This window comes from Musca autumnalis, unplaced genomic scaffold (assembly GCF_047663935.1).
Source record: "Musca autumnalis isolate F117 unplaced genomic scaffold, ASM4766393v1 scaffold_2, whole genome shotgun sequence".
Taxonomy (NCBI): Eukaryota; Metazoa; Arthropoda; class Insecta; order Diptera; family Muscidae; genus Musca; species Musca autumnalis.
In genome coordinates, this window is record NW_027411755.1 from 142,390,658 (window position 1) to 142,416,080 (window position 25,423).

At 33.7% G+C, this 25,423-nt stretch overlaps 1 protein-coding gene across 2 annotated transcripts in view; it reads left to right on the forward strand.

Moving 5' to 3' along the window:
* Nucleotides 1-1,245: 1,245 nt before the first annotated feature.
* The window catches only part of robo3 (roundabout 3), a 324,207-nt gene continuing 300,029 nt past the window's right edge, over nt 1,246-25,423 (forward strand). For both annotated transcript variants that reach the window (XM_073969458.1, XM_073969460.1), the window contains exon 1: nt 1,246-3,076. In XM_073969458.1, coding sequence (XP_073825559.1) covers nt 3,022-3,076 — 55 coding nt within the window. In that variant the 5' untranslated portion in view covers nt 1,246-3,021. The remainder of the gene's footprint in view (nt 3,077-25,423) is intronic.

Here is a 25,423-nt window from a genome sequence, read left to right on the forward strand (position 1 = left end):
AGAATTGCTTTAAAAGGTCAATATTTAAGCATGTTTAGATTGGTCCATAAAATCCATGCTGGATCTGACACAACAAAACCCAACTAGGGTTTTTGTCGTGTGGGTCTTTACTTTCAAAAAATCCTCAGCTCAAATTGTTTGCACAAGATTACCTTAAAAATGCTGCACAGTGTATTCGAACATGTACTTTGTTGCTTTAATATCGCGTATTTCAATCGAATGGTAGGTAAGATTGGTTTAGCTAGAAAAGTTGAGGATGGTTGCAGCGAATAGGGTCCAATTGCTGTTTGCCAACTGTTTGTTAAAAAGACCAGATTCTAATATTTTGAATTTCGAGCAACGTTTGGTCTATGTGCGGCGGCTCCACTATCCACTCGATTTACATTAAATCTTTCCTAAACCCTAAGTATACATTACAATTTATGGTGAGACATTCCATGCAGTCTAGAAATCCAATCATTAAATTACAAATTATTTCTTCCAGGTATATTGTTAAAACAATGAACTTACATAGAATCGAAATCAAAATCCCTTTTAATTTCGTAAATATTATTTGATAACTAATTACAGGAAATTTACTGTACACGTTTTGTCATTAATCCTAGTTCTAACATATTTCCCAATACGTCTTTTTATCAAACCCATTCTATATTGAAATAATATCATTATTGTATTCTTTAATTCCTAAACATATCAATCATTTTAAACATGCAGAACTCTCATATATTGAAAAAAAAAAACAGCGAACCATTAACATACCTACACACAAACTCTCTACCCGTGTCTGTAATTTAATTCATTCATTTTTTTGCACGAACATATGATTTGAAATGGGATTTTGCAAAACTTAATAAACGGTAACGGTATTTTGTGTTTACACATTCTCCCAGTGAATAACTTTGCAGAAATTCAGAAGTAATTCTTTTGCAGAGAGTTAAGGAGGATTAAAACATTTTTTCGAGAGAATAATGGAATATTTATGCCTTTGACTTACACCGGGCTAGTGCGAGTCCTTTTGAATTTCTCTCTCTCTCACTTTGTGTGAATATTTCTATGACTCCCACTCAATTGGACTATCTTTCTCTCTGTCTCTCGCTGCAAAGCTAAAGCTTTTCTAATGAAAACTTCACCATGTGTTTGGTTGGAGTTGGTGTGTTGAAACTCCCAAAAACGAAGCAGCCACCAAGTGAAATAACTTTAGACTTCCTGTATGTTGGACAGTTTCCTGCCAGGATACTGAAATTCAGTTGAGCTTTGGTAATAGACGTTAACGGTACAACGAGCGGATAAACGTCTTTTTAGTTCGTAACTTTTTTCCCTTACAAAATTGTCCACTGATTGGAATGTAAAGTGTGTGTGCGTGCGTGTGCAGCACGAAGGACTATTAGGCGGTGTGTGTGCGTGTTTTCGTGCAAAAACGTTTTGGGGGTAGCAAAGGAATAAAAACAATCTAACGAATCTAGCCATTCATACACATTCAAACGGGATTTTCTGTGCGGACAACGACGACGACGAAGTGCAAGAACACACAAAATTTAATGAAAAATTAAAGCAAAGTAGACAACGAAAAGTAACGAAGTATGTAAACGAGCAAACATTTTAGAATTCCCGGTACCTAGCATTCTAAAGATGGAAATGAATGAACAGGAATTGAAGTTTGTGTTTGTGCTGTTAAAATAAAAACAAATTTAAGTAGCAAGGGTGGTTATATGCTGCTGTCTGTCATTACTGCTCGCTATATGTACGTAAAGTGAAGGTGTAAAGTGAAAGAATTGCAACGAAATGTCTTGTCCTGGGCCATCATGAAGCGATAACAACATCCGATCTTAATAAATATAAATAGAATTGCAAAAGATTGCCAAGATTTGAAATAAAATTTAAAGTAGCATACCTTAAGGCTGAACACTTAAGATAAAGTGAACAGGTAGTGAATACAAAACAAAAGTGTATTTTTAAGGCCCAGTTTAAATATTATTTTTATTGCCTACAATCGAGGCACTGTAAAGTGATGTGATTTAAGGAAATCTTTAACAACTTAACAAGGTCAATAAAATATATTGAATTGCCAAACCATAAAAAAACATACAAACTCGACAATGTTAAGACCCTTAAACCGAAAATGCTACCATATAAACTTTCTAAACTCATAAGTTAAGCTGGAAAATGTGTTTTTTATTATCTGCAACAAAATAACCATAAAAAGTGAAATCGACATAAAAAATAATTGAAATTTAAACAAATCATAAAACGACAACAAAGTGTGTAGAAAAAGTTTAAAAATATTTTTATTTAAAGGAGCATATAAATCATTTTCCCTTCATAAAATGCTAACGAATCGCACAAGAATGTAAACAAGAAATATATTCACCTGACATAAGCATTATTATGAAACTAATACACATACATATAAATCGAAACAACAATATAGCCCTTATATTCGTATATAATAACAAACGCCTAAATAAGGAGTTCTAAAATAAAAGCTAAATCTAAAGCCACAAAAAAAATTAAAACAAAATCACTTCTAGCCAAAAACCACAATCGCCATACCCAACAAAAAACATAGCTTTATCGTTGTAATAAAGTTGAAAAAGAAAACCAACAATAACAAATTGAGTTGAAGAAGAGCATAACATCATCAACAACAACAAGAAGAAAAAATGCTATCACAACGCCGGTATTGTTAGTTCAGGCTTGGCTTTTTCAGTTTACCTTTCTTGTTTTGCCATACCCATTGTACGTTCAAACATACACATGTGTTTCTGTGCGGAGTGTGTAAACGTGTAATCCCAAATATAATATCTATTTTTTCTGGCTGACTGGCTGGCAAACAGCCTTAGCCTAGAGGTTAGACATATCTTTATCCTCAAGTTAAACACACACCAAAAAAAACCAAATATATAACAACAGAAAGATTATTACATTCTTCTTTTTGGCCAAACCAAATTGAACAAACAAACCAAAGAAATATAAGTAACAACAATAACTAACGTAAAAAATACCAACCAACAACTAACAAATATGGATCTACGCTTTATATTCATTGTGTTTTTAATAAAATGGAATTATACACAAGGTAGGTAGTAGTGGTTATACGATCGTAATATATATAATGTGAGATTGTGCTAGTGTTTTGTGAAATATATGTATATATTGTGAAAGGACAAAAGAAAAACTACAAGTATATTCTATATACTTTGTCATTGTTAGGAAATGAATTACATGAATCACAACATTCTTTATCCCTATCTTCATCTAACTTAAGTGGATTACTAAATGGCAAAAAAGTAATTGCAAATATAGAAAGATATTGATAAGGGAGAACAACAAAGGATTAAAGGATAAAAATATTTCATAATTGTAATAAAGTAGAGGATAATAAAGCACCAACACATATATCAATAGAAATATATTTTTTCTGAAGCCAAATCAATCTACGGTCTATGGAGTCTGGATCAGTGTTTGTACATTAAGTCGGAGACGGAGCGTAGAAATTGTGAACTTAAGCCACTATAGAAAATGTTTAAAACATTCGCGAAAAAAAAATTGTATTAATTAAATGGTAAAAGTCATCTGAAAACTATGACTAAAGTATGATGTGGTATAATATGACACTTTTCTTTGTATTCATATAAAGAAAAGCAATTCATTATAAATCATATATTGAACAACGCATAATATTTTAAAATTTGTAGAAAATGGCCGGTACACAAAAATGCAGAAATGGAATATTGGGGTAGCTAAACTAGTTTTGCTGTATGTCTTAAATTTGACCACGATCGACAACATACTTTGAACTGATTTAAACTCTGATTAAGGGGTGACCGCCACTTGTAAATTTCAGAGAATCGAATAGATTTTTATTGGCTTATTTTAATGTAGAAGTAGCATAGAATATGTAGTAGGGAAAAATTATTGTGTTTTGTATGCAAAATAGAAACTAAAACGTGTTTTTCTCGAAACGAAATTTTGAAATCGATGCCAACCTAAAACCTAGTCCTTCATTCAATCGATTTTATTTTTAAAATTAGTTTTGCCCGCTGTATGACCTGATAATATTAGTTTCTTAAGCCAAAAATTTAAATGTTGAGTTTGTTGTCCACCATTTTAATAAAATCTAATATTAAAAAAAAAACGATCCATGAAGGACTAGATTTTTATACTCAAGCCCACAAACATATATGTCGATCGTTTCATTAGTTTTCGAGCTAGAGTTGGCACCGCAAAACGGCCATTTGCCAGAAACCCACATAATATATTTCAAACAAAAAAAAAACCCTACACACGTTGCTCTTGAAGCAACTTTAAATGGAAGGTTTTTATAAGGAGACGATACAGTCAGTGCATTGTCCCAATTTGAACTTCTTTATCTCAAAAACGGTAAAAACTACGAAAATACCATAAAAGTTAATCTTGTAGAGATTTTTCATAGCTACAACATTCTCTTTCGTCCCATTTCGATAGGACTTGCGGTTTCCAAGCAAAATCGTGAAACTAAAAAACTCTTAAAAATGCCGACTTGATCGCGATTAATTTAAAAAGCGCTCCGGCGATTAATTTTGTTTTTTTGATTTTTTTTTTCATCTACGAACATTGTAGTTTCAGAATCCGCAAAAACTTCCCAGGTGTAAGCAGCTTCCATTTAAAGTTGCTTCAAGAACACCGTGTAGATTAAGTTGTGCTCAGATGAAAAAAAATGTACCAAAAAAATGGTAGTTTTCATGAAAAAAAACATGAAAAATTGCCTTCTTTATACACTCCACCATAATTTGGAGGGTATAATTAAAATTATCATTCCGTTTGTAACACATCGAAATATTCATCGGAGACCCTATAAAGTATATATATTCTTGATCAAGGTAAAAATCTAAGTCGATATAACAATGTCTGTCTGTCCATCCGTCCCTCTGTTGAAATCAAAATACAGCTCGTACTTTTTAAGATAGAGCTTTGTAATTTGGTGTAGATGTTTCTATTACTTCTAGGATGTTTGATATTGCAAATGTGCTATATCGGTCCAAGTTTTGATACAGCCCCCGTAGAACGGTACCACCCGATTTCCGGTATTTTAAAGGTTTTAGCCTCATTATCACACAGAAATGATTGAAATTTGGTACTTAGTCTTCGTTGGAGGTATAAAACATTGACCCAGACACTTATCGGTATAGGTCCACTCCTTCATATAGCCCCCATAGAGCGGTACCTCCCGATTTTCGGTATTTTGAAGGTTGTGGCCACAGCAACCCACCGAAATGACGGAAATTTGATATTTGGTCTTCATTTGGGGTGTTAAACGTTCTATATGAAATTTGTCGGTATATGTCCAAGCCTTCATATAGCCCCCATAGAACGGAACCACCCGATTTTCGGTATTTTGGAGGTTTTAGCCTCATTATCACACCGAAATGGCTGAAATTTGGTACTTAGGTACTTACTTACTTATAGCCCCCATAGAAAGGTACTTCCCGATTTTCGGTTTTTTGAAGGTTGTGGTCACAGCAACCCACCGAAATGGCTGAAATTTGGTATTTAGTCCTTCTTGGAAGTAAAAGCCTTTCTGACTGAAATTCGTCGGTATAGGTCCACGTTTCGATTTTCGTAATTCTGAAGGTATCCCGCCGATAGTCGTTCATGGGGTTAAAAAATATTCCAGAAGTGAATTATCAGTATAGGTCCGCGGGTTCCTATATTCCCCATAGAAGCGTACCTCTTGATTTCCGGTATTGTGAAGGTTTTACCGAAATATCGGAAATTTGGTATTTAGTCTTTTTCGAGTCTAAAAACTTTCCGTCAGAAATTTGTAGGTATAGATCGGCGTTTTGATATAGCCCCCATGGAACCAGGTTACTCCCTTGGAATACGCCGAACATGGAAATAGAATTCCACAAATTAGCAATTATATTAAAACCAAAGAAATTGACAAATGAAATGGATTAAAGACTATTGCCACATTTTTACTTTGCACCATTGTAAAGGTGAGACTTTCTGCTTTCATTATCAGTCCTATCTTTTGAAATACCCTTAATAGTATCGGAGATATTCACAGAAGAAAAAAGTTGAATATTTTCACATAAACATTTTTTTGCCCATTCTGACCCCTGAATTTTATGTGAACATCATTAAAATCAATAGGCATCTTCTTTCGGGACCCAAATCCGATCAATATTGGTATCGGTTCTGAGATGACAAGGTATAGATAGAGATAAATGTCACCAAATATAGCCGCAGTGTTATGTTATGTATGGTAAAAAATTATTTACTTAGCGAAAGAAATAATCTTTCTTCAATGCTCATTAAAAGTTGATAGATCGAAAAGTCAACTTTTCAGTTGAAAATAAAATGTGGAATAATGAATATTCGATTTTTGTTTGTGGAACACGGTACGACATCACCTGCGGGGAAGATGTATTTACATTTACATCATCATTAAACTGAGAGATTTTTCCCACTGCTGAAAATGTGATTTCGTCTTGCCTGGGAGTAGTGCCTGCGTGGAAATACCTGAAGGAATGAACCGAGATAATCCATTTTGGCAGTGAAGTTTGGGAATCACTCCTTTCGATAGTTATCGTGCTATTTTATTTGTCACCACATGAATTTTTAGAGTTTATAGAAGAAAATTATATCGTTGAAATGAGTATCAGGAGGACTACCTTAGATGAAAATTTTAAAACATTTCTCGAATAGCCCTTAAGTTACACTTAATATTCAACTTTTGCGGGAAAGATGCTGTAAGTTGTGCGATATAGTCTATCTTCTATCTTGATAAGTTTGATAATATCTGACACTCTTTTTGATTATCGTGACGATTTAAAGCTTTTGAACCAATATGTCCGGAAGCATATATTAACCTACGATAGACAAACTGAATAACAAGGACTTCATTTCATTCTTGGGAAAAATGTTAAAATTTAGTGTGGGAGGTACCTGAAGGTGTGTACGGACATATTCGATATTCGAAACTGATCTTTTTCTGGAAGAATTATTGGGATATTCACAGTTTGGAACTAATCGCTAAATCCTTTCGAGACTTATCCAATGCTCCAGCCAGATAGACTGATACACAGACAGTCAGAGCAGAAGTTTATATTACTCCTAGTATGTTTGGTGTTGAAATGGGGTTTATCGACCCCACGTTTTTATATAAAAACATAAAACGATACCTTCTGATTTTTGGTATTTTTAAGGTTCCAGCATAATGAGGCACCGAAATTGCTGTAATTTAGTATTAAGTCTACGTTGTGTCTTCAAAACTTTCTGTTATAGATTTTTTGTATTTTGAAGCTTTTAGCCGCATTATCCTACCAAAATGGCTCAAATGTATGTAGTCTTCGTTGGAGGTATTACATAATCCTAATATATTCCAAAAAACGGTACGCTGTCCGATTAAAATATTTGAGATATATAACTGAATAACTGAAATTCTGTCTCTATATTTTATGGTAGGGGGTATACAAAATTTAACCCCTGCCGAACTTATAAGTTATAACACCGTTTTAATGTGCTATCGTATTAAAGTGTTCATACCCCTGTTAGGTACATACTGAGGGTATAATAAGCCAGCTGCTATATAAACGTGTACGTCCATGCATTTTTGTAATCAAATTACAGAGTGGATTTATTATCCCATATATATTTTCGGAGGATTTGAGGCATTTGACGCACTAAACCTACTATGTTTGTCTAATATTGATAAAATTTAGAAAAATGTCTAGAAATAAGTTCGCCAACTCATTTTAAAGCTGTTCTAATTTGGATATATTGTCGCCCAAGTTCATGAACATAACGCTCCAAATACAAAATTCAACACACATTTTGAAGAAATTTGGTCTAGAAAAAATTTCACCAAAGCCTCCAAGTTTAAAGAATAAAATAACGATAAAATATAAATCAACGACTAATAATCTTATAGCCAAAAGCATTAGGCACTGGCTATCGGCCTTATGCAGATTAAAAGGAAGTGTGAAATATACATAATAATATATACAATACTGGATTTGTTGATGTTCCGAAGAGATGGAATATTTATAAAAATTCATAATTATTGCCATGAAAAAACAAATCCTTAAAAATCCACCACAATAGCACTAATATTCATTTCAAAAAATATGCTTAAATATTTACAATTGTGGTGCCTAAAAAATATACTTAAAAATCCGCTACTATTGTTCTAATTGTCTTAAAAAATACGTTTAAATATCCTTGATATAAATATTTTAATTTATTTTGCCATAATAGTTTAAATATCTTTTTGAGTTTTTAACAGCAACTATTCCTCATACAAAACTACCATTCAAATACTACCTACATTGAATTCTTCTAACTAAAATTCTTATCAAATTTAATCCTTTCACTTAATGTCAAGGCAAAGCAAATAACCATAGCTTGAAATAATCAAATAAAGAAAAATGTCAAACATTCCATAGTCACACACACAACACGTCTATAATAAAGTAAACAATTTAATCATCTGCTAAAAAATGCAGAGAAAGGAAATGTTTCAAGATTAATTTCACGTGTTTGGACTGGTTAAAAATGTACCTACGTACCTTAGCTTGTGCCCCAAAATAATTTGAATAACAAACCCTAGAACGATGGAAATAGGGCAAATATTTAACAACAGCCTGCGTGCTAAAATATAATTTGCTGTGGTTATGTTTCTGAAATAACTTCTTTATTAAATTTTTGTAAATATTTTTTGAAACTTAATTTAAAGAAGGGAGTTGTGCTTAAATGAACTGAGGTGAAATGTTTATGGTGATAGTATTGCGGGAAGAAAGTAATGAACAAAGAAACTAAAGAGAACTGAAACAGTTAAATGGAAAAATCAACTTTAATAAAAACAAGTAAGAACGGCGTTAAGTTCGGCCTGGCCGAACTTGTTATACCCTCCACCACGAGTTGTATTAAAGTAAAATGGAACAATTAGTTTCCTTTCGTTTATGAAGAAGACAAAACACCAATTTCAGTCATTTCTGTGGGATATTGACGTCACAACCTTCAGAATTACGAAAATCAGGAGGTATTGTTCTAGGAGGCTTTATCGAAACGTGCACCTATACCGACGAATTTCAGTCGGAAATGGGGCTATATATAAAGGCGTGGACTTATACCAACAAATTTCAGGTCGAACGTTTTATATCCTCAACGAAGACTAATTAACAAATTTCAACCATTTTGGTGGAATAATGAAGCTAAAACCTTCAAAATACCGAATATCGGGAGGTACCGTTCTATGGGGGCTATATGAAGGCGTGAACCTATACCAACAAATTTTAGGTGGAAAGTTTTATACATCCAACGATAACTAAATACCAAATTTCAGCCATTTTGGTGGGATAATGAAGATAAAACCTCCAAAATACCGAATATCGGGAGGTACCCTTCTATGGGGGCTATATGAATGCGTGGACCTATACCACCAAATTTTAGGTGGAACGTTTTATATTCTCAACGAAGACTAATTACCAAATTTCAACCATTTTGATGGGGTAATGAAGCTAAAACCTTCAAAATACCGAATATCGGGAGGTACCGTTCTATGGGGACTATATGAAGGCGTGAACCTATACCAACAAATTTTAGGTGGAAAGTTTTATACACCCAACGATAACTAAATACCAAATTTCAGCCATTTTGGTAGGATAATGAAGCTAAAACCTTAAAAATACCGAAAATCGGGAGGTACCGTTCGATGGAGGCTATACCAAAACGTGGACGGATATCTCCCATTTTCAATACCAACCATCCTGCAAGTAATAAAAACTTCTGTACCAAATATTGACTCTCTATCTTTAAAATTGCGAGCTGTATCCTGATTTCTCCGACGAATATTTCGATGTGTTACAAACGGAATGACAAATTTAATTATACCCTCCATATGGTGGAGGGTATAAAAATGTGTTTAAAAATTTATAGGTTTTTGGCGGATGTTTCTTAAAAAAATATGTTTAAAAATCCACGATACTTCAAAATATATCTTGACAAATCCACGCGTATTGCTCTGATGGCCCTTAAAAAATATTTTTTGCTCTGATGGTTGAACAAAATCTTTAAAATTCCACGAGTATTGTTCTGATGTCCTTTGAAAAATACCTTTAAAAATCCACGAGTATTGCTCTGATGGTCTTTGAAAAATATGTTTAAAAATCCACGAGTATTGCTCGGATGTCCTTTGAAAAATACCTTTACGAGTATTGCTCTGATGGCCCTTGAAAAATATGTTTAAAAATCCGCTTGTATTGCTCTGGTAGTCCTTGAAAAATCCACGAGTATTGGTCTGAAAAATATCTTTAAAAATCCACAAGTATTGGTCTGAAAAATATCTTTAAAAATCCGCTAGTATTGCTCTGGTAGTCCTTGAAAAATCCACGAGTATTGGTCTGAAAAATACCTTTAAAAATCCACAAGTATTGGTCTGAAAAATATCTTTAAAAATCGACGAGTATTGGTCTGAAAAATATCTTTAAAAATCCACGAGTATTGGTCTGAAAAATATCTTTAAAAATCCACGAGTATTGATCTGATGATCCATAAAAATTATCTTGAAAAATCCACGAGTATTGGTCTGATGGTCCTTAAAAAAATCTTTAAAAATCCACGATGGTCCTTCTTTGAAAATACATTAGTGTTGCTCTAATGGTCCTTGAAAATGTCTTTAAAAATCCACGAGTGTTGATCTGATGGTCCTTAAAACATATTGTTATATATCGACGAGTATTGCTTTAATAGTCCTTAAAAATATCTATAAATATCTACGAGTATTGCTCTGATAACAAACAAAAACATTGTTCCACAACATCCCATACGGGACAAGGGAGACTTCTCTCAGTATTGCTCTGATGGTCTCTTCTCAGTATTGCTCTGATGGTCCTTGAAAAATATCTTTAAAAATCCACAAGTATTCTCTGATGGTCCTTGAAAAAATATCTTTAAAAATCCACGAATATTGCTCTGATGGTACTTGAAAAATATCTTAAAAAATCCACGGGTATTGGTCTGATGATCCTTAAAAAATATCTTTAAAAATACACAAGTATTAATCTGATGGTCCTTAAAAATATCTTTAAAAATCCTCTGGTGGTTCTTAAAAATATCTTTGAAAATCCACGGGTATTGCTCTGATGGTCTTTAAAAATATCTTTGAAAATCCACCGGTATTGCTCTGATGGTCTTTAAAAATATCTTTAAAAATCCACCAGTATTACTCTGACGGTCTTTAAAAATATCTTTAAAATCCACGAGTATTGCTCTGATGGTCTTTAAAAATAACTTTAAAAATCCACGAGTATTACACAGATCGTCTTTGAAAAATATATTTAAAAATCCACGAGTAAATCCACGAGTATTGCTCTGATGGTCTTTGAAAAATATATTTAAAAATCCACGAGTAAATCCACGAGTATTGCTCTGATGGTCTTTGAAAAATATATTTAAAAATCCACGAGTAAATCCACGAGTATTGCTCTGATGGTCTTTGAAAAATATATTTAAAAATCCACCAGTAAATCCACGAGTATTGCTCGGATGGTCTTTGAAAAATATATTTAAAAATCCACGAGTAAATCCAAGGGTATTGCTCAGATGGTTTTTGAAAAATATCTTTAAAAATCCACGAGTGTTGCTCAGATGGTTTTTGAAAAATATCTTTAAAAATCCACGAGTGTTGCTCAGATGGTTTTTGAAAAATATCTTTAAAAATCCACGAGTATTGCTCAGATGGTTTTTGAAAAATATCTTTAAAAATCCACGAGTATTGCTCAGATGGTTTTTGAAAAATATCTTAACAAATCCACGAGCATTGGTCATTGAAAATAATTTTAAATGTTCACCAGTATTTCTCTGATGGTCCTTGCAAATAATTCAAATCTTATTATCTTATGTTATATAGGGTTAATTTTCGAAGGGTTATCAGAGCTTAAATAAAATAATATTCTTATTTTATTTAAGCTCTGATAACCCTTCGAAAATTAACCCTATTTTGTGAGCTTATGAAATCACAAGGCTGTAAAAAAAGTTCCCGTATTTATCGTACAAAATAAACAAGGAATTATAATATCATTTACCCATAATCCGAGGTACAAATTTGTACCAAAGATATTAATTCCTAAAAAAACTTTCTCCTTCAAACTAACTTTTTATAAAACTTTCCTCAAACGCAATTCCCTTTCCCTAAAAAAACTATTTCTCATTAATTCATAATTATTTTAATTACCACTACAACAACGACAACAAACAAATAAACAAAACAATTAAAATTTGCCCCCTAGCGGAAGTATTCATCAGCACGAGTAAACCAACAAAAAAAGTTTAGCACAAAACTTTTACTTAACCTTAAAGCCATGAATATTAAATATCAATTAAAGACAAGAAATAACAAACAAACTGCAAAACTATGACTAAAAAAGCAACAACAATAACAACCACCACCAAACTATGACTAAAGATTGTTTTTTTGGTTTTTTTTTTGTTAAAATATTCTCCACTGGGTCGTAGTTATAATATAAATAGCAATTAGGGGAAAATGAAAATATAAACATAACAGCAGCAACAACAACGGAATAACCTACAAAACAACGAAGCCAAAAATAAACAAAACAAATGAAAATATCGATTTTGTTTAACTTCCAAGGTGCTCAAAACAACAGTCACGAAAAAGACCAATATATAAAATTTACCCCGAAAACAAAAACAAAAAAAACAGCAAACCACAACTAAATAGGTAGGTAGACGACTTATTTGCCGACAGACATGCCATAAAAGTTATTGCAGCTATAACAAGTTCAACAACATGAAGAGAAATAAGAACGTTCCCTCTCGTTTTGTGAGCTAAACAAAATTTCCCGCAAAAAAAGTTAACTTGGTAACATAAAGTAATAAGGAAATATTCTTCTTCTTTTCCCACCATACAGCTAGCTAATCAATATGCACAGGAAATACCCGGAAGTACAACCAAAAAAATATATATATACAGAACAACATTAAAGTTAACAGTAACAGCACCCACAACACCAATACATGCCCCTCCCTACAAAAGCAAACAGCAATGCATTGCTCCTGGCAGTCAGTCGTAAAAGAAAAATGTAAACAATCCCAGTTTTTTAGTTATATTTTTATGATCCTATTTTTGGAGTAGTAGCGTGTACAGAAATACACATATTAAACGTGATAAACGTGTAAGTGCGGGTGTGTGTGTGCGTGTGTGTGTAAAACTCGTACACGTTTGCATATCTAAGGTTGAACAGAATATATTAACATAAAACAAACAAAATCAAATATAACGACAATGTACAAAATATTTAATGTTGCCTTGAGATAAGTTTTTGGATGATTTAGTAAGGATAAGTTGTTGTTGCTGTTGTTCCTAGAGATTTCAGATGCTATGCGAATTATTATTCCTTTGTCATTCACTACAAAATCTTTTGAGGCTAGAAGGTAATTTTTCTCCAAAAACGGCTATTATATCTCTGCCGTTGATATTAAAACCGCGATTGTGACATTTGAGGAATGGATTTGTAAAAAAAACATTAATAAAAACCTTTTATTAAATAAAAAAAAATAAAAATGGAGATAAAGAAAATTTTGTAGAGGATTGATCCTTATGATTTGTTCCTATGCTTTACCATTTTTGAGATATAGAAATTCAGGTCACATTTTTAGGTTTTTTGTTAGGTTTTCACGATTTGCTTGAATAAGGTTTCCTAGGTTGTACCATTTTTGAGATTTATAAGTTTACGTTGGGAAAATGCAGTCATGACATTGTCTTATATGGAGCCGATACAGTCAGTGAATTGTCCCAATTTCCACCTTTATATCTCAAAAATGGTAAAACCTACGAATTTTTATTGCTACAACTCTTTCTTTAGTTCTATTTTGATATGGCTTGATCTTTGACCGCGATTTATTTAAAAAACGCTCCGTCGATTTTTTTGTTTTTTTTTCTCATTTATGAACATTCTAGTTTCAGAATCAGCAAAAACTTACCAGGTGTAAGCTCCTTTTATTATACCCTCAGCATTTATGCTATCGAGGGTATATCACCAATATTTTTGAAAATTTAACATAGCTGAAGCCAAGGTTTACCCTTTTAGAACACGCGACTAGTGATTGTATATTATACAAATTAAATACTTTTGGATAAAATGAAATGTTTTTGGACGTGGCAAAAAATATTGGCCTTAAAAGATAATTTGCGTGGAAGCTGTGGCTATATTTATGTTAAAAAATTTGTAAAAATGGGTTGAAGCCACCATGTCTTTTTTTGTTTTCTCTGAATTTGTGAGTAAACCACACTTCTCTCGAGTTTCCTGTCAAAGTAAAAGCAGAAGCAAACTAAATAAGGATTATCTCACTAGTGTAGTACTTTTCAAAATTTCGTCTGCTTCTACCATTAAATGATGCTGACATTTTGAAGCCAGATTTACAGTGTTTTTTGAAAATTTCTTCTAATTTCATTCCGCAAACAGGTTTTTCAAAAAACCATATATAGGATTGTAGTACTTGCGATTCTGAGTTATTTGATATGAATATTGTGAATGTAGTCTGCACAGATTCATAGAAATCTGCATCCAAATGCGAAAATTTTGTGCGAACATTTTTCTAAAAATCGTATTTTTCGGGCCTAATTTTAACAATTGTCATTCGATTTCTTCGTACTTGATTGCACATTTTAGTTTTTTACGTTCCTGATCCAATAAATCATTCCCCGTGAAAATCCATCTACTAAAACGCGAGCTACGAGAAATTCCAAAGTAGAAAAATCACCTAAAATTGTTTTTGAAAATATCGCGTATTTTATCGCGTTTTCTGCGGATCGTTTTCACTGCAATGAAAAAACTAGTACATCATCTTCGTTTTAGCGGAAACAGAGATTTGAAAACTTCACTGATAAGGGAGCTACATTCATTTTATCCCAAAAAATAGTGTGTGATGCTACATCCACGGTTCTTGATTGATCGCCTTGAAATAGATATATTTCGATATAGATTTTCATGGTGAACACTGAAATCGGATGCGGACAAAAATTGTATGCACTTTGCGCAAATTAGCGATATTTTATAGGTATTTTAGTGCTTAGATGCAGCCGATGCTACATCTTAGCCTCCAAATTAAATTTCGAAAAATGTATACAAATTAAAAGATATGGTCTTCTGTACATGCAAATCACATGCGGACAAAATGATTTTGATAATTACGCGATTTACACGTATTTTAAAATGCATATAAATTAAAATGGGTTATTTGACCTCTATTTCCATTTCAGAAGCTTTGAGATATATCCTCATCAACCCAGTTACCTTCCCTAATAGGAAAGCTTTAATATGAATGTCAATAAAGCAAAATCCGTCTATTTTTTTTGGGAGATTTAAGCAAAATGAAGGAAGTATTCCTATAGATTTTCCAATATTTTCTACTACATAATTCATGTGAAAAAATATTTTGTCAAATAAAAAAATTCTTTTTTGGCCAAAATATGTGCTTATTTTGGCTGTAACATCAAAACTATAACACCAATATGTACGATTGTAGTCTCATTTGATTCGCCGTGAAGTTTTGATTCACAACAAATTTTTAGTTAATTTTATGACCACTAAATGGGCCTTAATTTTGAAAAAAGTTGACTTATATTCAATAATTTATCAATTTTATGTACATTCCGCGAATTCTGTGTAACATTTTGCAGGTATTATGCAATGTACTCGCTGAAGTCACTTCGAGAGAACTTTTTTGTAACAATTGTGCTCATTTAAATAATTAGCGTTTTGATAATATTTTCTTTCTTAAAAAGCGAAATAAAAGCGCCATAACTCTTGTCCGCAACAACCAAAAATTGGCTCGCGACCAGATTCATACTGGGAATTTTTTTCTTAACCTACATATCAAAAATCGTTGATGTAGCGCGAAAAAAATTTATCCTTTTTTTCTGAAATGGAATATGAAATATTTGACAATATTCGTGATATACACTTTCATACGGGCAAAATGTGCCTCATCGAAATAATGGTTTTAGACCCCATGTATGTTTGGACGAAATGTGTTTCAGACAATTTGGAGTCGATTTAGCAATGTCCGTCCGTCTGTCTGTCTGGATGGTGCGCACGATAACTCTCGAACGGATGAGCCGATTGGGTCCAAAATTTGGTTTTCGTAATATTTTGTCCAAACTTAGTTTAAGTTCGAAGATGGATTATATCGGTCCCCCCTCCTTCCGGTACCTCCCCCACAAAAGTTCGAAAATGTTCGGAAAATTTGTGCACACGATAACTCTTGCAGGGAGTAACCGATGTGGTCCATATTGTGCACATCGTGAAATTTCTACCAGACTTAGATGAGGTTCCAATAAGGACTCAATCGGTCCACTCCTTCGGAAAATTTGTTCCCACGATAACTATTGAAGGGAGTGACCGATGTAATCCATACTTTGCATATCCTAATATATCTACCAGATATAGATCAGGTTCGAATATGGACTATATTTGTCTACTCCTACTGGTACCTCTCACACAAAATTTCGGATAAGTTCACTTTAAGACCTGCTCTCGACCTGATTTTTGTTGAAGCGATTTGCATTCGCTACCTTCATTACGACGGTAAAAGTTTTTCAGGACGTTAAAAGTTTTTCCATATTTCTTGCGAAAACAGCCCGAAACGTGTAAAAAACCCCTCTGTCATCGTATGTGGCGGTCGGAGAGCACGATAACTCTTGAACTGTTCAACCGATTTGGTCCAACATTTGGTCTTTGTCATATTATATCCAAACTTAGTTTCATGGGCAATACCCACACACAACTTCCGGCACTTCTCCCAATATTTAAAAAATGTCACTAAAATGCTAGGACGATATCACCTGAATGGGGCAACCAATTTGGTCCAAACTTTGGATCTCCTAATATTTTGTCAAAATTTAGTTTAACTTCTAAAATGGCCCACATCGGTCCTCCCTAAGGGTACCTCCCACACAAAAGTTCAACATTAGTGCAGTTAATTCCTAATCCACATTTTTGTCGGCAAGTTCAAATGTCCAAAAAGGGCCACAAAATTCTGAAGAGACCCTAAGGTGAAAGTTTCACTTCACATTGGCTAAGGGTATATATCTGTCGGCAAAGCACAAAATTCTGAAGAGACCCTAAGGTGAAAGTTTCACTTCACATTGGCTGAGGGTATATATCTGTCGGCAGAGCCGACTGACACTTTTTTACTTGTTTAAAGTGGGCTCAAGAGCACCGTGTATAGGGAATTCTTCTTTAATATCAATGAAAGAAGCGAGGTTATACTTCCAGGTTCGTTTCGGATCTAGCAAAAATCTGCCTAATAAAATAATAGGAATATTTGAGACACCAGTTTTGGGATTTTTTGTATTGGGTATTATAAGTTTGTTTTCATCTAGTCATTAGATTAATCCCTTTAAATGATATGAGAACAAGTCAAAAGAAAATGCGTTTTTTATTTTGCATTCTGAGAAGTCGTTGGGGTCCCGATTATATTGGGTACTTCAAACACAAAATTTCAAATTGTTCGCACAATTTGTTTGCAACAGGTTTTGCTCGACGGTATAATTTTTTTTCGGGGGACAGTCCATACTCGCTAAGATAATTTCCCAAAAACTATGAAACAACGATGCCGGCATCACCTAAAATCGATTATGAACACTAAAACTTATGTATCCGATTTTTCCAAAACTTTACACATCGTAAAATGTCTTCAAACCTAACATCAGGTTCTAAAATGGTTTAAATTTTAAAACATCCTCCTTCACAACAGTTCAACATGTCTGCTTAAATCAAAAAGTACTCCTTGTGGTCCTGCTTACAGCGATATAATATTTTTCGTTGGCAAATTCATGTCGTTCTAAATTTATTACAGCAGGTAGTATTACTACAGTATAATTTTTGTGTCTAAGGTAACTCCATACTGACTTATTTTAATCAGGCTTTAGCTAACGAGGGTATATACAAGGGCGGTTTTAAAAAATCGATGTCGGATTTTTTTATGCGGTACCCCCCTAAAGTGTTAAACTTCGAGGCTCCAGTGGCAGGTGTTAACATATTCCGACTGTGCTCAAACTTTAACAATCTTAAAATCGAACAAAACTAAACACTTTATTTCGAAGAGGCACATTTTTGTCGTATCAAAGTGTATATACTAAATGGTGTGTACGATAACTCTCGAAGGTAGCAAACGATTTGGTCCAAACTTTGTATGTCGTATTAATCCTTGCAGACATAGATCGGGTTCGAATATGTACTATATCGGTCCACTCCTTAGGGTACCTCTCACACAAAATTCGGAAAAAGTGAAGTTTAAGAGATCCACTCGGATTATCTTGAAAGCTAAAAAACTTCCGACTCCGGCTCCGAAACCCTAATATAGACAACACAAATTTTGGGAAAAGTACATTTCGAGGAGTCGTCTCGGATCTATATGCATTTTTTCGCCGTCCCTATTACCACGGTACAATTTTTGTCTAGAGTAAGTCCATACTTCCTGGGATGAATGTCCAAAAGCTCTAAAAAAACATTGCCGGAAAAAGATAGCTCTCAAACTTTTTCAACAATTTCTTCCAAACTTAGTTTAACGTACTTTAATGTTTCGAGTTGTTGTTGGTATATGTCAAATATTATTACGGTATTTACCATAATTATTGTGTTTGTTTCTTTTTTGGTCAGTCGCTGAGGGTATATCTCCGTCAGCACAGCTGACTCATACTTTCTTACTTATTACCCTATAACTGTAATAACATCGATTTGATCCAATCTTTGCACATCGTAGAAAGACACCAAACTTACGTATAATTCGAAAATTCGAAGACCTCCCACACAAAAGTTCAAATGTTTAGCCAAAAGAATAGGTTGAGACCTGTTCGCGGATACTTTTTATATCCTTCACCATGGTATGGAAGCAATATTAAGTTTGTTTTTCCGTTTGTAACGCATTGAACAGAATGAAGTTCTGAGTCAATCTAGTCAGGTCCGTATGTCTGTGGGTTGTAATCACTCAAGCGTTCACAATTTGACCTATATTTTTTCCATATGCAGGTTGTGTTTGAATATGGTCTATATCGGTCCACGTTTTGGTATGGCCGCCATATAATGGTACCTGCCGATTTTCGGTATTTTGAGGATTTTAGTTAACTTTGCTGAAATTAGTGGTTAAAACACTTCTGCGCCAAAAATTGTGGACATAAGTCCAAGTTTTGGAATAGCTCCCATATGGGTTCTACCCGGTTTCGGGTATTATGAAATTTTTACCTAAATATTTAGACCGAATTAACTGTAATTTATTACTTGGATTTCCAAATGGTCAAAACAATTCTGCACCAGAAATTGTTGACATAGGTCCACATTTTGGAATAACCCCAATATAACAGTACTGCCCAATTTAAGGTATTCTGAAATTTTTATATTGTTTCTTTGAAAGATTATCTAATTTTTGTTGCTCTTCCCATTCCTCAAATCTATGCCTTGTTTTTTTTTGCATTTCAAATATTTCAATGAATATAACAATTCCCCGCATTTTTCTATCTTCTGCCAAAAAATCAGCCTATGAAAATAGCAAGAGAAATCACAGAAAAAAAAATTACAAATGCCAAATTGTTGCAATTTCATACTTAAATGGCCACACGTAGACATTTTACCAAAGTGCAGTCATTTATGCACACTGGAAAAAAAACCCTCAACACATGCACCGAACATTCATTGTGACATTCAAAACAGCCAGCTCAACAGCAACAATTACAACAACAACAGTAACACAAAAAGGACCACAACAATAAAAACTGTTGTTGTACACAAAGTGTTACTATGGTAAAAAATGTATAGGATGAGAGAAACTGTAAAAAACGGAGTTTAACTCAGTTGAGTCGAATTGCAAATATCCTTTAGCACACGAAAATGCTACCAAATATATATTAACAAGCGATATTTTTATATCTGAAGATATCAAAGCTTCACTGTGAAACCACATTTTCGAATCGAATATGTAAAACGTATGTTTCCAAGGTGAGATCAAAACCAAAACATGATACTCTAAAAAATTAGAATTTAAAAACAAACTGCTTAAGGGATATTTTTTGTGACTTACGAGTCGATTGAAAATTTTACACGGTTTAATAAAATGAGCGTTTTATGGATCTCGTAAGAAATCAAATTAAATTTCTACAATCAAAACGACGTACCAAATATACCATCCTATTTGTGATAGAGCAAATAACAAATCTAACACTCACTCCCACTTAGGTGTGCATAAACTGCAGAATCCTTGTATATATTTGTTACAAGTGTTTCTCACTTTACAGCTGGTTAAGTGGTAGCAGCAGTCTTGTAGTAACATCAAAATGGGACAACATATTTACATGCATACATTTTATGACATCTGAGCTAAGGATTTATTTATGACACTCCTCAACTTCAATGTCCACACACAAACACGCATGTACTACAAATGTACATATTTACGCTAGGGTTTTGACTTTTTTAGAACATACTTTGAGGAATATTTTGAAGAATCGTTTTAATAAATTACCGTAGCGTTTAAACGAAGTGTGCTATTTTATTTGTCCTAAGGTACTAAGTTTTAGTGAAATTTCAATTTTAGTGGAGTAGAACTTTTAGGAACTGCATGGAACAGAGTTTCGTTTTCGTAGAATGATGCCTGAGAGTCCCTCTTTCATCACATATATACTTTTGTACCCGTCCCGTTCCGTCCGTTTAACACTTTTTTAAGTTTATTGAAATTACATGGGTAAAAATGTGTGTTTTTCCCATATTAATTACAGATTTTTTACAAAAATCAAAATTTTTTGACTATACGACTTTTTATATGAGTTTGTGTGTTTGACCATTTGTAATGTATAGGAAGATATAAAAAACACAAACAGTTTGACCTTACTTTTCGTCTACAACTACCAGAATATGACCGTATTTAGATCATCGGATAGCTGATTGTGTTATATGTCTAACAAAAAAATAATTATGAAAATATCTCTATCCGTTCAAAAGTTTCAGGATTTTGAGCAGGAAAAATTATTCCGAACCACTGTGCGACGTATCCAAAATGGCCTAACCTTTTGTTTTTCACAAAATTTATGATCATATCATTACATATAATTGTATACCATTTATAATATTATTTCATATTAAAAGTGGTTTGTGCTTGACTTCATTATTAAATAAAACACTGTAAATAGAACAAGTAAGAACGGCGTTAAGTTCGACCAGGCCAAACTTTTTATACCCTCCTCCTCAACCTGTATTGAAGTAAATATGAGCAGAACAAGTGTAACTACTAAGATTTTCATCTATGTTAAGTCTAATTCTTTGGATGAGAATAATATTTTAACTGATGGTAATCACTTTATAATTTTCTTTCTGGAGGCTTTTTACCCACTTTGAGTGTGGTTCTATGGTGGGCTATGATATCTTTGGGATATTGAGACCACAATCTTCAAAATACCGGAAATCGGTAGGTACCGTTCTATACAGACAAATTTCAGGCGGGAAGTTGTACACCCACAACGAGGACTAAATTCCAAATCTCATGCATTTCGGTGGGATATTGAGGCTAAACCTTGAAACTGCCTAAAATCGGGAGGTGCCGTTTATAAAAGCTATCTGACCTATACCAAAATTTCAGGTTAATAGTTTTATAGCGCCAACGAAGTCTATGTATCAAATTTCAGCGATTCCGTTGGAATATAGAGGCTAAAACTTTGGAAATACCGAAAATCTGGAAGTACTGTTCTATGGGGGCTATATGAAGACGTGGATCTACACCTGCAAGTTTCAGGTGGAAAGCTTAATACCCCCAACGAAGACTAAATACCAGTTCTCAGCAATTTCGGTAGGATATTGAGGCTAAAACCTTGAGAATGTCTAAAATCGGGAGGAAAGTCATAACCCTAATGTACACATGCATGTAAATTCACCAAAACAAAACAACAAACGAATGTCACAATTCCATTGTAGTTTTGATTTACTTTCCCACAAAATATCCCACACCCAGGTGGGTGCTGGAAGTGTTTTACAGGAATTATGAGTGAAAAAAGCAACAATAGCATTCTTTTTGACATGGAATTGTATATATATGTACATATATTTATGTAAATACATATGCATGCATAGATGTTGAATAGTTAGAGTATGCAGATTATTTTTCAAAGAATTGTTGTTTCACTAATGTTTTATGTATTATGACTATGTGAAATCGTATTGTTGCGTTGAGTGAGTTTTAAGGCTTGTCCACAGTGTTCCAAAACGTGTAGATACAAGCTTGGAAGACGCTACTATTTTCGCTCAATCTGTAGGAGAGCCGTGAAACTGTCCTTGTTGCCGTTTCCATCTGGGAACCATCCGTATATACCTCTATACCGAGTTGAGGTGGGAAGTTGTGGGTTCAGGCTACCATGTGGGGGTTGTGGTAATATATATTAACTGATAACCTCCGATCACACCGGTAGCCCAGTTTGTCGTAAAATTCCAGCGCGACCATAATCGGAGTTGCGTCAGGAATTTATCTCTTTTAGCCGAAGAGAAGACAAAATGTAAAATTGCAGTCATTTCGGTTGAATAATATGACTAAAACTTTCAAAATACCGAAAATCGGGGAAGCGTTCTATGGGCCCTGTATTAAAACGAGGACATATGCTGATAATTCCCTTTTGGAATGTTGGGGGGTTTTCAACATTCAAAGACCAAATACGAAATTTGGTTTTATAATAAAGCTGAAATCTTCCAAATACCAAAAATTGGAAGGCACCCTTCTATGGAGGCTATATGAAGACGTGTAACTATTCCGAAAGCTGTTTACCAACAACGGAGACTAAATGACAAATTTTAGCCATTTCAGTGAGATATTGAGGCCATAGCCTTCAAAATATCGAAAATCGGGAGGTGCCCTTCTATGAAGGCTATATGAAAACGTGAAAATATGGTAATAATTCTGTTCTGGATTGTTTTATGCCCCCTTCGAAGACTAAATACCAAACTTCATACATTTTGGATTGATAATGACTCGGCAACATTCAAAATACCGAAATTCGGAAGGGACCGTTCCTATACCAACAAGAAGACTATATGCCAAATTTCAGCAATTTAGGTTGTATATTGAGACCACAACCTTCACCATACCGAAACTCGGAAGGTACCCTACTATATGAACAAGTGGACCTATACTGATATTTCTCGTTTAGAATATTTTATACCCCCGTCGAAGTCTGGTGAAGACTATATGCCAAATTTCAGCCATTTCGCTTGGATATTAATGTCACAGCCTTCAAAATATCGAAAATCGGGAGGCAGCCTTCTATGGGGGCTATATGAAAAGGTTGGCCTATACTAATAATTCTCTTTTGGAATGTTTTATAGCCCCATTGAAAACTAAGTACCAAGTTTCGGTGTTATAATGACACTGAAAGCCTTAAAACTGCCGAAAATCGGGAGGGATTGTTCTATGGTACATATATGGAAACATGGACCTAAACCGAAAAATTCCTGGTGAAAATTTGTATACCTTCAACGAAGACTAAATACCAAATGTCAGCCATTTCGGTGTAATATTGATACTGTTCTATGGGGCCAATATCAACACGTTTTCAGTACCGAACATCCCAGAAACTTCTATATCAAATTACATGGCAATATCTTAAATATTGCGAGCTGTATCTTGGTTTCAAGAGACAGACGGGCGGAAATGGTTAAGTGGAATTACTATGGATATCGATAAACATTTAGTGTAACAAACGGAATGACAAATTTAGTCATACCCTGGTGGAGGGTATACAAAAGTTTGTGACGATCATGGCCTTACCCCAGCTTCAAAGTGAAAACACGTCGTCCTACAATATTCCGAGTTTTTGAAACAACTTACCGATACGTTTGAATTCCTATGAGATGTATATTATTATACATTACTGATAATTTTGTGTTTATATTAATCTCGATCTCGGGCGTAGATAGATTTTATAAACGTAGGTAAACATAAACAGTAGTATTTGTCTATACCTCTATTATTATTGAAATTCCTTATTCTCTTTCTCCTTCTTATCTATACAATGTGTATGTACTACCAAACATATTGTTTGTATAAATATTTATATTTGTTTGTGATTGTCTGTTTCCACATATCACAACATAACCAAATGACAGGATATTTATTCTATTGTTCAACATTTCAAGTGTTTCTAAACTGAACAACCAAGACTTGTGACATGTAATAAAAAATTAATATAACCACACATCGTATTGGCCTACCCGCCACCACCAGATCATGATATTTTGTGACATTTATTTGGCTTTGGTATGAGAAATTTGAGTATTCTTTTCTTGAGATTTCAATAAAAAACCGAACGAACAACCCAATCGATGTAAGTATGTAGTTATGTGTGTATTTTTCTTTTTTTCTTTGTCATAAATATTTTATTTGTTGCTTGGGGTTATCAAACTATTGAACATTACTAATGGCGTAGGCTAAAACGTGTGACACAATGTCTATCAATGTCTATCGATAATTGAAATCATGATGCCAAAAGGGCATTAATATGTTGGGGGAATAATACGAATCGAATTAGGAGCGCAGAAAAATTTCATATTTAATTCAATAGTCATTAAAATTTGGGAGAAACAAGACAAGAGGTATTAGTCGACCTTACCGACAGAGACATACACTCAGCCACAATGAATTGAGACTTTTATCTAATTGATCGAATACCGGTTACACAACCGAAATAATTTTCGGTGTTAAGTTTTTAAAAATTTGCAGCCCTATTTTCGAAGTGCAAATATATCCAATAGTCCCTCAAAAAATATATTTTAAAACATCCACTTTCGTTTTGAAATCTCACATATTTTCTCTTAAAATCTAACAAACCAAATATTTCCTAACAAAATTTATAAAGTATCTTTAAAGTATCTTTAAAAATCCGAAGCATTAGCTCCGAATTTGTATAAAACCTTATTCCTTCGAAAGAAATCTTTAACAAACATATCTAAATCAAATTCCTGCTAAAAAATCGTTAATTATTTAGGGCTTTCATGTCGAACAAAGACCTTTTTTCCAGCATTTGATAAAATGTAATCAGTTAACAGGATACGTTTGAGCAATAACAGCTAGTTAAACACATAGACATGGCGTGGACATACGTACAAAAATAAATCATATAGCAAAAAACACACACAAGTACACACAACAACGGTAAACAATGAAGCTTTTGTTTATACTTTGGTTTTTGATTGCGTAAAATGTTCAAACACACACACACGCATGCACCGAAATATAATATACATTCATCATGGCAATGTGTTGAATTACAACACACACACACGCGTGCACCGAAATATAATATACACTCATCATGGTAATGTGTTGAATTACAATAACAACAGCAATAATAACAAAAGATAAAAAGTAAATATTTATGAAATAAAGACGA